Consider the following 11,912-nt stretch of genomic DNA (forward strand, 5'->3'; position numbering starts at 1 on the left):
CACACACATATACAATACGGAGGCCTTCAATAATTCACTTTGCGAGAGAGAAAGAAAGCTATTACTTGTTACACTTTTCTACTGCCACGGCTGGCAGGTAGAGCTCAGCACGGCTCTTTCCTCTTTTGCAAGGTGTATTGTTGAAAGCTTGTATGCATATTTATTGTATATGTTTAGAATTGAGGCTATGTGACATTTTATAGACAATGAATATATATATGGATTATAACGGTTATTGAAACCATTTTACAAATTACTTAAAATAACGCATACACTGTTTTAGAGTTTATTTTGAAACGCTTGAGTTTTGACGTTTGAATTAGGTAGAACAATTTTGTATTTACGTAATCGCTTTACGTGTATACATATGTGTACGTAATGTAAATATATGTGTATACATGTGTACGTAACAGAATCGAATGATCGATTTATCATTTTTATGATCGTTTTATCAACATTGCACGATTGTGTAATTCACGGTTCGGACTGGTTACTGTCACGCCGCGCTATTTCGTATCGGACGATGCGTGTTTCATAACACTTTCAGACATCTCTCGTGTCCTTGGCAATTCTTGGTTCCACTAGTACAGAACGTGTTCTACTGCAAGACGTGGATTCTCGAACATAAAGAGTCCTTTAAGAATCGTCCTCGAGAAGAAAACCTCCGATAAAACTTCGTCGAGTCGCGTTCACTCTCAACGATCTACCATGCTCACGGTAAAAGCTTCAGAAAACTCGATGAAGTTCCATAAAAAACGTGTGTCCTACTCTGTTAAATTTCCGTTATATTTTATCTTAAGAGTAAACGTTGCATATTTAGTTTATAAATGCAAAAGTAGAAAGTGAATGATGGTCACTGCAACTTGAGTGGAACACATTGATCTGAATAAAACAAAAGAAGTTAAAACTCGAATTTTTATTTTGATTCTAATGACAGGTGCTTGTTTTAGACTGTGATAAGAACCGTCAGCCGACGTTCGTTTTCCACATCAAAGCGGGTAGCCGCACAGCAGGTAATTTACTTTAGTACTGACTTAACCCAAAACTTGATTTTCTCCATACGTTGCCAAAAACGTAGGCCAATATTATAGTTGAATCTTATATTTAAAATCGTCTTAAGTTCATCTTCAAATGCTCTGTAGAACGGCTCGTACAGCATTTTAAATGATTTAAGACGATTTTAAATATAAGAGATCGAATTATAAATATCGGCTGTAATATATCTAGTTATTGCAAATATTTTCACTTTGAATGACAAGTGTCTCTTGCATTTTTCTATTCTTCTTGATTTTTCTTATTTATGATTATTTATCAAAATGAACTAAAAGGATAATTAAAAGATGCAAATAACAGTAAGTCAATAATTTTTCATGCAAATTCTTGTGAATGTTCCAGATGACTGTGCGAGATGCTTTAAACTCAGCTCTAGACGAGGAAATGGAAAGGGACGAAAAAGTATTTCTTCTTGGTGAAGAAGTAGCCTTGTATGATGGTGCATATAAAGTCTCTCGAGGTCTTTGGAAGAAATATGGAGACAAACGAGTTATTGATACACCTATTACAGAAGCTGGTTTTACTGGAATTGCTGTTGGAGCTGCTATGGTATGTTTAAAGCAAACACTTGTTATATTTGCTTATTTTTAAATATAACCTTTTAAATTAATATTTTATAGGCTGGACTGCGACCAGTCTGTGAATTCATGACATTCAATTTCTCAATGCAAGCAATTGACCAGATTGTTAATTCAGCTGCCAAGACATTTTACATGTCTGCAGGCAGAGTCAATGTGCCAATAGTATTTCGTGGTCCTAACGGCGCTGCTGCGGGTGTCGGTGCACAACACTCTCAGTGTTTTGGTGCTTGGTATAGTCACTGCCCTGGTCTAAAAGTAGTAGCACCCTACAACAGTGAAGATGCCAAAGGTTTACTCAAAGCAGCCATTCGAGATCCTGATCCTGTAGTAGTACTCGAGAACGAAATACTGTATGGTGTACAGTATCCAATGTCTGACGAGGCTCTGTCCAAAGATTTCGTTCTACCTATTGGTAAAGCTAAGATAGAACGAGTAGGCAATCATGTGACTCTGGTAGCATATTCCAAAGCTGTAGAAGAATCTCTCGAAGCGGCCAACGAGCTTGCTAAAAAAGGAATCGAAGCTGAAGTGATAAACCTTCGTTCTCTCAGACCATTGGACATAGACACGATAATACAGTCCGTAGTGAAGACAAAACATCTGGTATCTGTTGAGCAAGGTTGGCCACAATGCGGTATCGGTGCAGAAGTCAGCGCGAGGATTGCCGAAAGTAAGTTTTCTCATTCAGTTTTATTTATATTTTAAGTATATCGAAAGTATCAAACACGTGTGTTGTGTAGTTCAGAGGGTAGGTTTGGTTTTCTAACGGTTAAGAGGCTATCAGTGCCCATACGCCATTCTACTAGTTTATTTATTTTTGAACATAAAGGAGAGGGAGGTGCAGCAGTATTCTGCTACCACGCGATACACGGCCGTCCTTCGCAGTAGGCGTGCCTATTTGTGTCGGGTTCGTGCTCGAGATGTTGTGACTTGTGATCGCCTTGTGGGAGGGGAATTACACCCGGATTAATTTTTGGAGGCTCGATTTAGTTCGCTGATCAACCGATAAACACGGTTGAAGGGGACCGACCCAGACAAAATTCTTAGGTAATAAGCGGATTCGAACTCAAGACCTCCGGGCTCGCAGCTCCTGCACTCAGACCGCGAGACCACTGAGCCGGTAGTTCAGAGGGTAGTGGATACCGACTATAAAGACCTAAATCAACGTTTTAAAAACCTAAATTTCTCTAATTTCGAATTATTTTTACTGCATTATATGACAAGTGTTTCTACAGAAACAAATAAATATAAAAAACTACATAGTGCTTTTGAAAATGGATATTATAATGCTCTTTTTTTTTAACTCTTTTTCATCCGCTATGATAGCAATATAATAACCTATATTGTCATCACAATATTATAAAACAATAGATACATAGCAAATAATTCTGTTTTCGAGATTTTTAATCAAATTTATATTCTGATTTAGATTTATTTATTTTTATTAAATCTTCAAATAGAAATAATATACCACAAATAAGAAGTATGATATACATGTGTAATGTGTGTAACATGTGCGTGTTACCATCACAACTTACACAACTTGCACAAATGTTTCTTAATTTGAAGAATTACTGGATACTCAGTTTGATCTCAAATAAAGAAAATCCTTCTACAGATTTAAGTAAAATAGTCATTGCAAAAAATAACATTTTGTAAATCGTGCACTTATAACAAAGCTCTTTAATTTGCCATATTATTATTTCTCTTTGATTTATATTTGTTTTTATATTATTGTTGATCTCCTTGTACGCCAAGATGATATATTTTTCTTTTCTGCTGAATTAAATTTGGTTTATCTTCTTGTAGGCGAAGCCTTCTTTCATCTTGATGCACCTGTAATCCGCGTCACGGGAGTTGATACACCAATGCCATATACAAAATCACTAGAGATCGCAGCCTTGCCACAAATCAAGGATATAGTATACGCTGTCAATAAAGTATTAGGAGTTACACAGTAGTCAAAATAATGTATAATTTATAGGTATAAAAACGTATCTCTCTGTACGTGTAAATATATATTTTAATATTTAATATGTACGTAGCAATATTTTATTTAAAGTACCGAGCATATATATTCAATCATGTGTAGAGACAAATGCATTTTAATTACAAATTCTAACACTTATTAAAAATTACATATTGGATTTAAATTATATTTTCTGGTTAAAAAAATAGCTAAAATAATAGGCGTATTTCAATCTACTGCCACATGTTTAATAAAAACTGTTTTTCGCTCACTTTGTAAAGTTTCATATTACGTGTTATTACCCCTTGCAGTATAACAACGTGCGAGAGACGTGACACGCTTTCTAAGTCCGAACTGAGAACCAGTCTTTGTACTGGCCGCGATATTGTCGAGCAATATTTTACTGTTTGTGTTTAAATATATTAAAGAAATTCTGATATAATGTTGTCAAAAAGAAAACTTAATAAAAATACTGAGAAGTGTTCTGACTTCATCTCAGATAGTGAAACAGCTAACATTATGAATAACAATTTGAATGTTTTTAATAATACCATATTTGACGATAGTGACGATAGTGATATAGTATATCTATTTACTGTAAGAAAACGTGTGAAACAATTAGTTAGTGAAGACGATACCGATGAGGAAGAAGATATTAGCCATCAGTTATCGGAACAATGGATTTGGCAATTAAAATCTAATCAAACACAGATCTGGAAGTATACAGAGACTTCTTGCATAAGAGCGACGACTTTAGTCTAGTTTAGTTAGGCCAGTTAGATGAAAACAGTGGAAAGTTAGACTTTTTTAATACAATATTTGACAGTACGTTTTAGGAAATTGTTGTAACAGAAACAAATTTCTGCGCGAGGTAGTATATAAGCTATGAAAGTAAAGCAAGAAAAATCAACGAGACTTGGGTCCCTGTAAATTGTGGTGAAATAAAAACATATTTTACATTATGTATAATGGCACAACTTAAGAAACCAACTATTCCAATAAATTGGTCTAGAAGAACCGTTAGAAATGCCGATATTCGAAAAGACTATGCCATTGATCAGATTTGTATAAATTAGTAAGTTTTTGCATTTTGCAAATAATGATACAGCTGATGATCGATTACGTAAAATAACATCTGTCAAATGTTTTTACTCAGAAATTATTTAATCAGAAATTTTTTAAATTAGAAACAAGTATATACGATGGAAGAAGATATCACTATTGACGAATTGCTACTCGCGAGCATGGATTTGATTTCTTTTGGAATTTAAAATGACCGGTCACGTGATGAGAAGATGAGGAAAGAAAACAGAAAAGAATAAGCAAAAACATTGCAATTTTCCACATAGATGTGATATTCAAGAAAAGATGTAATAGTCAGGAAAAAATATTATTTTAGCGAGCAGCGTCAGAAGTATTTAGCTGCTAGTGCAAACTGTTTTCCTCCATCTCTTTTAGTTTAAAAGTTATTAATTTTGCAACTAACTGATGTTGCGTAGTAGCGACTTAAGGGTGATAACTTATCAATCTTTGCGTAAGGTTTAATAGTAAGCTTCAACAAGTTAAGCTTTAACGGTACATTTTAATACGTGATATGTAAAAAATGCATTTTTGGACTGCCGAGATGTTTGACGTCAATCGAGAAAACATGTTCATGCGTAACAAGGATGGCCGTAATTTATTTGTTCTACACATTTAAGATTCATTACATTGTCGAAGTAATAGTATTTCTCTCAGTTCTGTAATTTTATTGGAATCGTAGTTTTGTTTAGTCGCGAGCATGATGTTTGCGAAAAATTTTATTCTCGATTATAAAAAAAAGATAGAATAAACATTTAATAAATGTTAAAATTTCTTCAATATGTAAAGTATGCATGTATTGTTATTCAAGAGATGTTTTTCTTATTTTGACGTTCAAGTCTCGAAAAACGACAAGATCACGTGTAGCGAGCATGGACGTGATGTATTTAATTAATTAAAGAATCTTTATTAGAGTCCGAAGTTTCTAAACTAATAAATGTATTGTCGGTCATGAGAGCCGTTCGATGGATGTTGTGCGGAAAATATACGTGTATATACATACATATATACGTGTTCACGTGTAAATCTTACACGTGAGTTTTGAATTGAGATTTCAATTCATAAAAGATAAAGTATTAAATCGCTCGTGTTAAAAACAAGGAATGTAACGTTAAATAAGGTCAATATCGAGCAAAAAAAGATGAAAGTAAAAAATACAATATTTAATTATAATATATATAGTATATATTGCGAAATGTTTCGACATTCACTGATATCCTCTTCAGTCGCGAAATACAGAAAGTATATAAAAGTTGTATGTAAAAGTAATTATATTATGATAAAACTTCTAAATATTGAAATCTTTGATCTGCACAGAATATTACATGATTTAAAATGAAAATTATCATGCTTGTTTCATAGATTCTCCAATTTGCTTCCTCAATATATTTGGACCGACTTAATTAAACATCACACAACTTCGTTTTTTTTTATTTACATGCGTGCAGACAAGAGCAATACCACGGTCGCTACGAATAGAATAGATTATATCAAAAAGATGAGGGGTCTTTTGAGTGATGTTAATACCTACAAAATTGTGACGCGTAATCCAGTCAAAAAAATAGAATCTGATTTGAATGACTTGTTGAAGCGTTGGTATATAATAATGGATATATTGATCAACGAAAACTGAATTCTCTAAAATCTAGACAAGTTACTACCTAAAGCATACGGCCTTCCTAAAACACACGAAGTGGATACTCTACTCAGAATTATTGTCTCCTCTGTCGATAGCTCTCTTTATACATTTGCCACATTTCTACATAAAATTGTTTACAATAGCATTCCTACACCAAGGAGTAATGTCGGTAATAGGTTTATATTATATAAAAAACTTTCTTCTATTGAACTTAACAACTCTGACGTCTTAATGTCACTTGATGTGGTTTCGTTGTTCATGAACGTCCCAATGGACTTGCTATTACTGACATTAAAAATAGATGGCATCACATTAAAAATAACACGGATTGCGGATATTGTTTTACAAGACATCGAAGACAAGGCCTTAAGTCTGTTAAATTTTAAACCTCCTTTCTTTTACCGATATGTTGACGATATCATTTTAGCTGCTCCGTCTGAATTAGTCGACAAAAGTATTAAAGTTTTTAATTCTTTTTACAACAGACTTCAATTCACTGTGGAATTAGAGAACCGTAATATCAATTTTTTAGACCTATCGATTCGCGTCTTTGACAATTTTTTAAAAATTGACTGGCACCAAAAAGAAACTTCTTCTGGAAGAAGTATCTCTCCTTTCTATCACATCATCCACTGTGTCATAAGGGAGGAACAATTTACAGCTTAGTTGACAGATTCTTATTATTATCTCATCCTGACTTCCATGAAAAAAACTTAAAATTTTGTATTAATACTTTGTTAAACAATGGTTATCCTCTTGATTTTATTTTTTATGATTTAACTCTAGAATTAAGAAATTGATTTCGTCAAAGCTAAAATCAAACTATCTTGAGAACGTCCGTACGGAGGACGACAGTAATTATTAAAAAAATTGTTGTATTCCCTATATCAAACATTTATCTGAGTGTGTGAAAAGAGCCTTTCATAACACGGACATTTTGACTGGTTACAGATCAACAGGTTAAATTTAATTAGGGTCCACACAAAGATGATACCTCTTATCTTTCTAATACTAATGTGATTTATAAAATCGATTGCAAAGATTGTTGTGCGTCTTATGTTGGTCAGATCAAGACACAAATAAAAACTAGATTAAAAGAACATGCAAATAACATATCGAAAAACACAGCTCAACTCTCAGTTGTTTCACAACACTGCTTACAATATAATCATCACTCATTTGACTAGGATAATATAAAAATTTTAGATAAAGAATTGAATTTTTATAAAAGAATAATTTCGGAGACTATTCATATAAAAAAACAACAACATCTCAATTTAGTCACGGACACAGAATCATTAAATAGCTCTTACTTTGATCTCCTAAAAAAGATGACTTTATCTAAAACTTAAATCTATCGAATTGTGTTCCATTCCCTCTATTATAATAGATTATAAATACGTTTGTCTATTGCCTTTGCCTATCATTTGACTCTTTGCCGTTCATATGTAAGCTTATTCATACATTGTATTATATTGTAGTTTATTGTGAGTTTTCTATGTGAACTTTAACGTCAACCGTACATGTGGACAGAAACAATTCCACGACAGGAACAATTCACGAGGTACGATCACCTGCCTAAAATAACACACCATGACATCTTAACTTTTATATACTTTATCTACATCGCGACTGAAGAGGACATCAGTGAATGTCGAAACGTTTCGCAATATATACTGTATATATTATAATTAAATATTGTATTTTTTACTTTCATCTGGTTTTGCTCGATATTGATCTTATTTAACGTTATATTCCTTGTTCAATTCATAAATTCATATCATGCCATACTTGCATCTCATATATGAGAGATCCCATATACTCCCTAAATAATTTTAAAATATTGCAAAAAAACTCTTCGGTCAGGAGTCGAACCTGGAGTTTCCGACTTTCCGTGCCGTCGCTTTTCCTATTCACCTAGCTAAGTTTAAATACGTATAAAAGCTTACAAATAATTCTGCCACATGAATATATAATGAGGTTATAGAAGAAAACTGTATCAGTGAAAATTTATGCTTATTTTCAACGACCACAAGTAGCTAGCGATGAATTTTGGCACATTTTATTTATTTCTGGAGAAGCATTTTGGATTTTATCCGGTAAATATGACACCAGAAGACTTCTCAGAAACGTCGGTTTACAGGTGTCTATAGTTGGTATCCAGTACCTTCTTAAGCTATCGCAGAAACTCTTATGCTCTTATGGGCCGGGACGCTCTCAGTCTTCTCTATGGTTATAGTATATATATACGAAGATATCTTCGTTTATTTTCTCTTAAAACTTTTGATCAGCAACGATTTCGCACTGACACTGCGTTTGCAATTCATTTTTTTTTTTTTTTTTTTTTTTTATTACAGCATATATAATTTAAAATTACTTTCTTAGTACTCAACAGAACAAGAATTTACTCATTACCGAATTCCCAACTCCTTACATAATAATTTATTAAAGAAACTTTATAAATACAATACATAATTTATTCAATATATTCTTTTGTACAATATTTTCTCCAAAAAAAACAGAACATATATTAACTTCTTTTTATAAGTAGTACTTATGTATGATACATACGTAATAGACAACACGTCACTACAGCCATATAACGTTCGAATGCATCTCTCAATTCTCCTTCTCTGTAAAAAAGATCAATATCAAAGATAATTTTAATAAAAAATAAAAGCTTGTAATATATTTAATTAATCTTACCGAAGTACATCCATATCAAGAGCACATTGTGTGTAAACGGATAAGAAATTCCGTAGATCAGAATGGGTCCAATTAACTTGTCGCCAAGGCTCGATACATCTTTCTACCAATTCCAAAAAAAAAAATCTCAATTCTCGTGACCTGTGCAAGTTACTTCCAATTCCTAGTATTGCTCTTGAATAGGAACGGAAGTTTACATCCAGTTCTTGATAAGATCGATCGAGAAGCATTGGTTTGAGCTTTAAACACACTAAACTGAAATATATTTAAGTCTTATTTATTTTCATTTTGATTGCAATTACGAATAAACGACATAGTTGTTAGTAACATACTGTTTGTGATGTTTATCGTTTTCTAAAAGAATTCTGCATTCCGATAATTCCTGCAGAAATTCTCTGTCCAAATCAGTATCAAAATATTCAGATCCGACGCAGCGATATGTCCACGATGCCATCATACTGTTTGCACAATGATATAAGTCAGGAAACGTGAGGAATTGCAATTTTCTCTTATTCATCTCAAATCGCAGACATGCCAGAAATACTACTGCTGCATATCGTCTGTAAAACAATTAAAAGTAATTAAAGAGAGACCTTATGAAAAGTTTCATAAAATTGTATTTTATAATAGTGTCTGTCAGGTGTTGTACTGTACTTAGCAAGATCTTCAGAAAGTAAAAAGTGTTGTTTGATATTAGCTGTGAGAGAGCCTGGTAAGTCTTCAACAATTTTGAACACTCTTTTTACATTGTCATATTGTCTTCTACAACTCTTCAATGTGATTCCTGTCTTCTCAGCCACTTCGTCCATGTCTTTTCTGCTTTTGGATGTTATCTTCTTGCCCAGTAATTCACGTATAACTACATCATCAAATTCATAATACCTGCAAAAATAAATATTTGTATTGATCTGACAAGAAAGTAACAATTCAAGAGTTTGTATTATTCTCCTCACATTTCTATGAGCATTTGACTAGTTTGTGGTTCTATTTGAAAGGCTAGCTGCTCACTAGCAAGCTTTGTAGGACTATGAAGTAATTTCTCAAGAAGAGCATAAGTACGATAATGATCAAATATATCGGAAGCAACCAATTCGAGTGATGCATTAGTCTGCTGACATATTCCTCGTTGGTGCAGAATGTTGACAGCCTCACTAGCTAAACAAACATATAAAAATATCGTCCATTCTATTATTTCATTAGAATTACACACATACAGAGATAAGTAAAATATGACTTACAGGAATGGCCATCAACCCAAAGTTGATAGATTTCAGGGTCGACCAGGGTATAATTACTAATAAATACATCAACTTCTGACAACATTCTCGGACAATAATATTATTAATTTAGAATATATCTATCACTTCAAATATAAGTGAATTTATGCTTATTTGGCACATTTTATCACAAAATAAAAACTTTTCGCAGAAAAAATTATCATTCTGTCTCGCAAAGCAGCGACTTAAACTGTTAAAGGTACGTTGAAGGTTAGGAAGGTTTGGTCTTGGTCTTGGTGCACTTATGGCTCTTGGACCCTGAGGGTTAGTCCATACGCCACTCGCTGGCTAAATTGCTCCGTATTTGAAAGATTTGTGATTGGAGTTTAGATGTATGTTTGTGTATTATATTGGAGTAAGGCTTTCGTAAGTTATATACTGCACGCATGGGTGTTCTAATTATGAAGGATTGATATAGAATGGATAACAGGTAGGTTGTTAAAGGATGATATTACTGGATTTTGCGAAGTATAACAGTACATGCATTGCTCGTATGTTATCTGAAAAGGCGACGTCCGCAATGCTAATAGGCGGACTGAAGCCGCAGTGGAATAAATCTATTAGAAGCTTGTCCGATGTCCCTTGTTGTGAAGGGCAATGGAAAAATAAATGGTCGACATCCTGCTCCGCTAGGCCACACTGGCATAGCGGGGAGTCTAGTATATTTTTCTCAAACAGATGTGCGCCAACTTTGGTATGGAAGGTTCGGAGGCGCGTTATAAATGTGATAAGTTCACGTGATAACTTGTGTTTGGTTTTTACCCACCACGGGTGGTCTAGGACCTCTTTTTTGAAGGTAAAATACCGGCTGCCTTTATGGCGAGCCTCCTCCAGGAGGAGACGTCGCGCTTCCAAAAGTGAGCGTATCTTTAAAGAGGGGAAAAAGGAGCGGACCGGGCATTTTTGTTCAGACCCCGGTTCAGGTTCAGACAGAGCTCGCTTTGCATACTCATCTGCAATTTCATTCCCCAGGATGCCTTTGTGACCCGGGACCCACAGAAACGTTATGTGTATATTGTGTTCTAATAACAATGTTCGGACGGTCTGTTTAATTCTATATATTATTGCTGGGTATAGACCATGCGGGTCTGCTGATTCGAGGCAACTCAACACGCTGAGAGAGTCGGTAGCAATTGCACAAGCTGGAAGATGTTGGGATTGTATGCAGTTAACGGCATAGAGGATTCCCTCAGCCTCGGCGTCAAAAATAGTTGATAAGTTGTGGATGCGGTAAGATTTGTAAATACGCAGTGATTCCGAAACAACGGAGAAGCCTACACTGGAGTCAGAGGGATCATCAGGATTGTGTCCTGTTCTCCTCGATCCGTCTGTATAGAGAACATGATTGATGTGAAATGTCGCTATCTCTTTTTGGAAAAATTCTTGTGGGTCGTCCTTAGTACTAGCTGCGGTCCCAACTTCAGTGTTTACATTGCAGCGAAAGAAGCGAGTGGAATACACGAAGGGCAATGCCCCAGGCAGGACGTAAGGTTCTACCTCTGTCATCTCCCGAGTAAGTTGGCAAGCCAGGTCAAACAGATTAAACCTGTTGCTCTCACACAGGGGNACCCATTGCGGGCTTATCGACGTAAAGATTGACCGAAGAG

The 11,912-nt window shown here is 34.5% G+C and overlaps 2 protein-coding genes across 2 annotated transcripts; one reads left to right on the forward strand and one right to left on the reverse strand.

Annotated features, from left to right (window-relative positions):
• Positions 1 to 3,877, forward strand: LOC109861594 (pyruvate dehydrogenase E1 component subunit beta, mitochondrial-like). The gene is made up of 6 exons (XM_020441301.1): positions 1 to 323; positions 548 to 717; positions 951 to 1,013; positions 1,396 to 1,602; positions 1,674 to 2,304; positions 3,444 to 3,877. Exons 2-6 carry the CDS (start codon positions 709 to 711, stop codon positions 3,593 to 3,595), a joined length of 1,062 nt encoding a protein of 353 aa, XP_020296890.1. The 5' UTR covers positions 1 to 323; positions 548 to 708; the 3' UTR covers positions 3,596 to 3,877.
• A 4,921-nt stretch (positions 3,878 to 8,798) lies between these two features.
• On the reverse strand, positions 8,799 to 10,537 carry LOC109861593 (acidic fibroblast growth factor intracellular-binding protein). Its single transcript, XM_020441300.1, has 6 exons — positions 10,267 to 10,537; positions 9,982 to 10,183; positions 9,683 to 9,910; positions 9,361 to 9,588; positions 9,029 to 9,283; positions 8,799 to 8,955 (listed from the first exon to the last, which is right to left on the reverse strand). The coding sequence occupies exons 1-6, from the start codon at positions 10,349 to 10,351 to the stop codon at positions 8,877 to 8,879; spliced, it is 1,077 nt and encodes a 358-aa protein (XP_020296889.1). The 5' UTR covers positions 10,352 to 10,537; the 3' UTR covers positions 8,799 to 8,876.
• Positions 10,538 to 11,912: the final 1,375 nt, after the last annotated feature.

Source organism: Pseudomyrmex gracilis, unplaced genomic scaffold, assembly GCF_002006095.1.
Source record: "Pseudomyrmex gracilis isolate BER0280 unplaced genomic scaffold, ASM200609v1 scaffold_858, whole genome shotgun sequence".
NCBI lineage: Eukaryota > Metazoa > Arthropoda > Insecta > Hymenoptera > Formicidae > Pseudomyrmex > Pseudomyrmex gracilis.

Coding starts and splice junctions, on each gene's coding strand:
- LOC109861594 (XM_020441301.1), top strand. Junction 1,014..1,395: donor AGCGGGTAGCCGCACAGCAG/GTAATTTACTTT, acceptor TGAATGTTCCAG/ATGACTGTGCGAGATGCTTT. Junction 1,603..1,673: donor TTGCTGTTGGAGCTGCTATG/GTATGTTTAAAG, acceptor AATATTTTATAG/GCTGGACTGCGACCAGTCTG.
- LOC109861593 (XM_020441300.1), bottom strand. CDS start 10,351: ATGTTGTCAGAAGTTGATGTATTTATTAGTAATTATACCCTGGTCGAC. Junction 9,589..9,682: donor CTTTCTGAAGATCTTGCTAA/GTACAGTACAAC, acceptor ATTGTTTTACAG/ACGATATGCAGCAGTAGTAT. Junction 9,284..9,360: donor AACGATAAACATCACAAACA/GTATGTTACTAA, acceptor AATATATTTCAG/TTTAGTGTGTTTAAAGCTCA.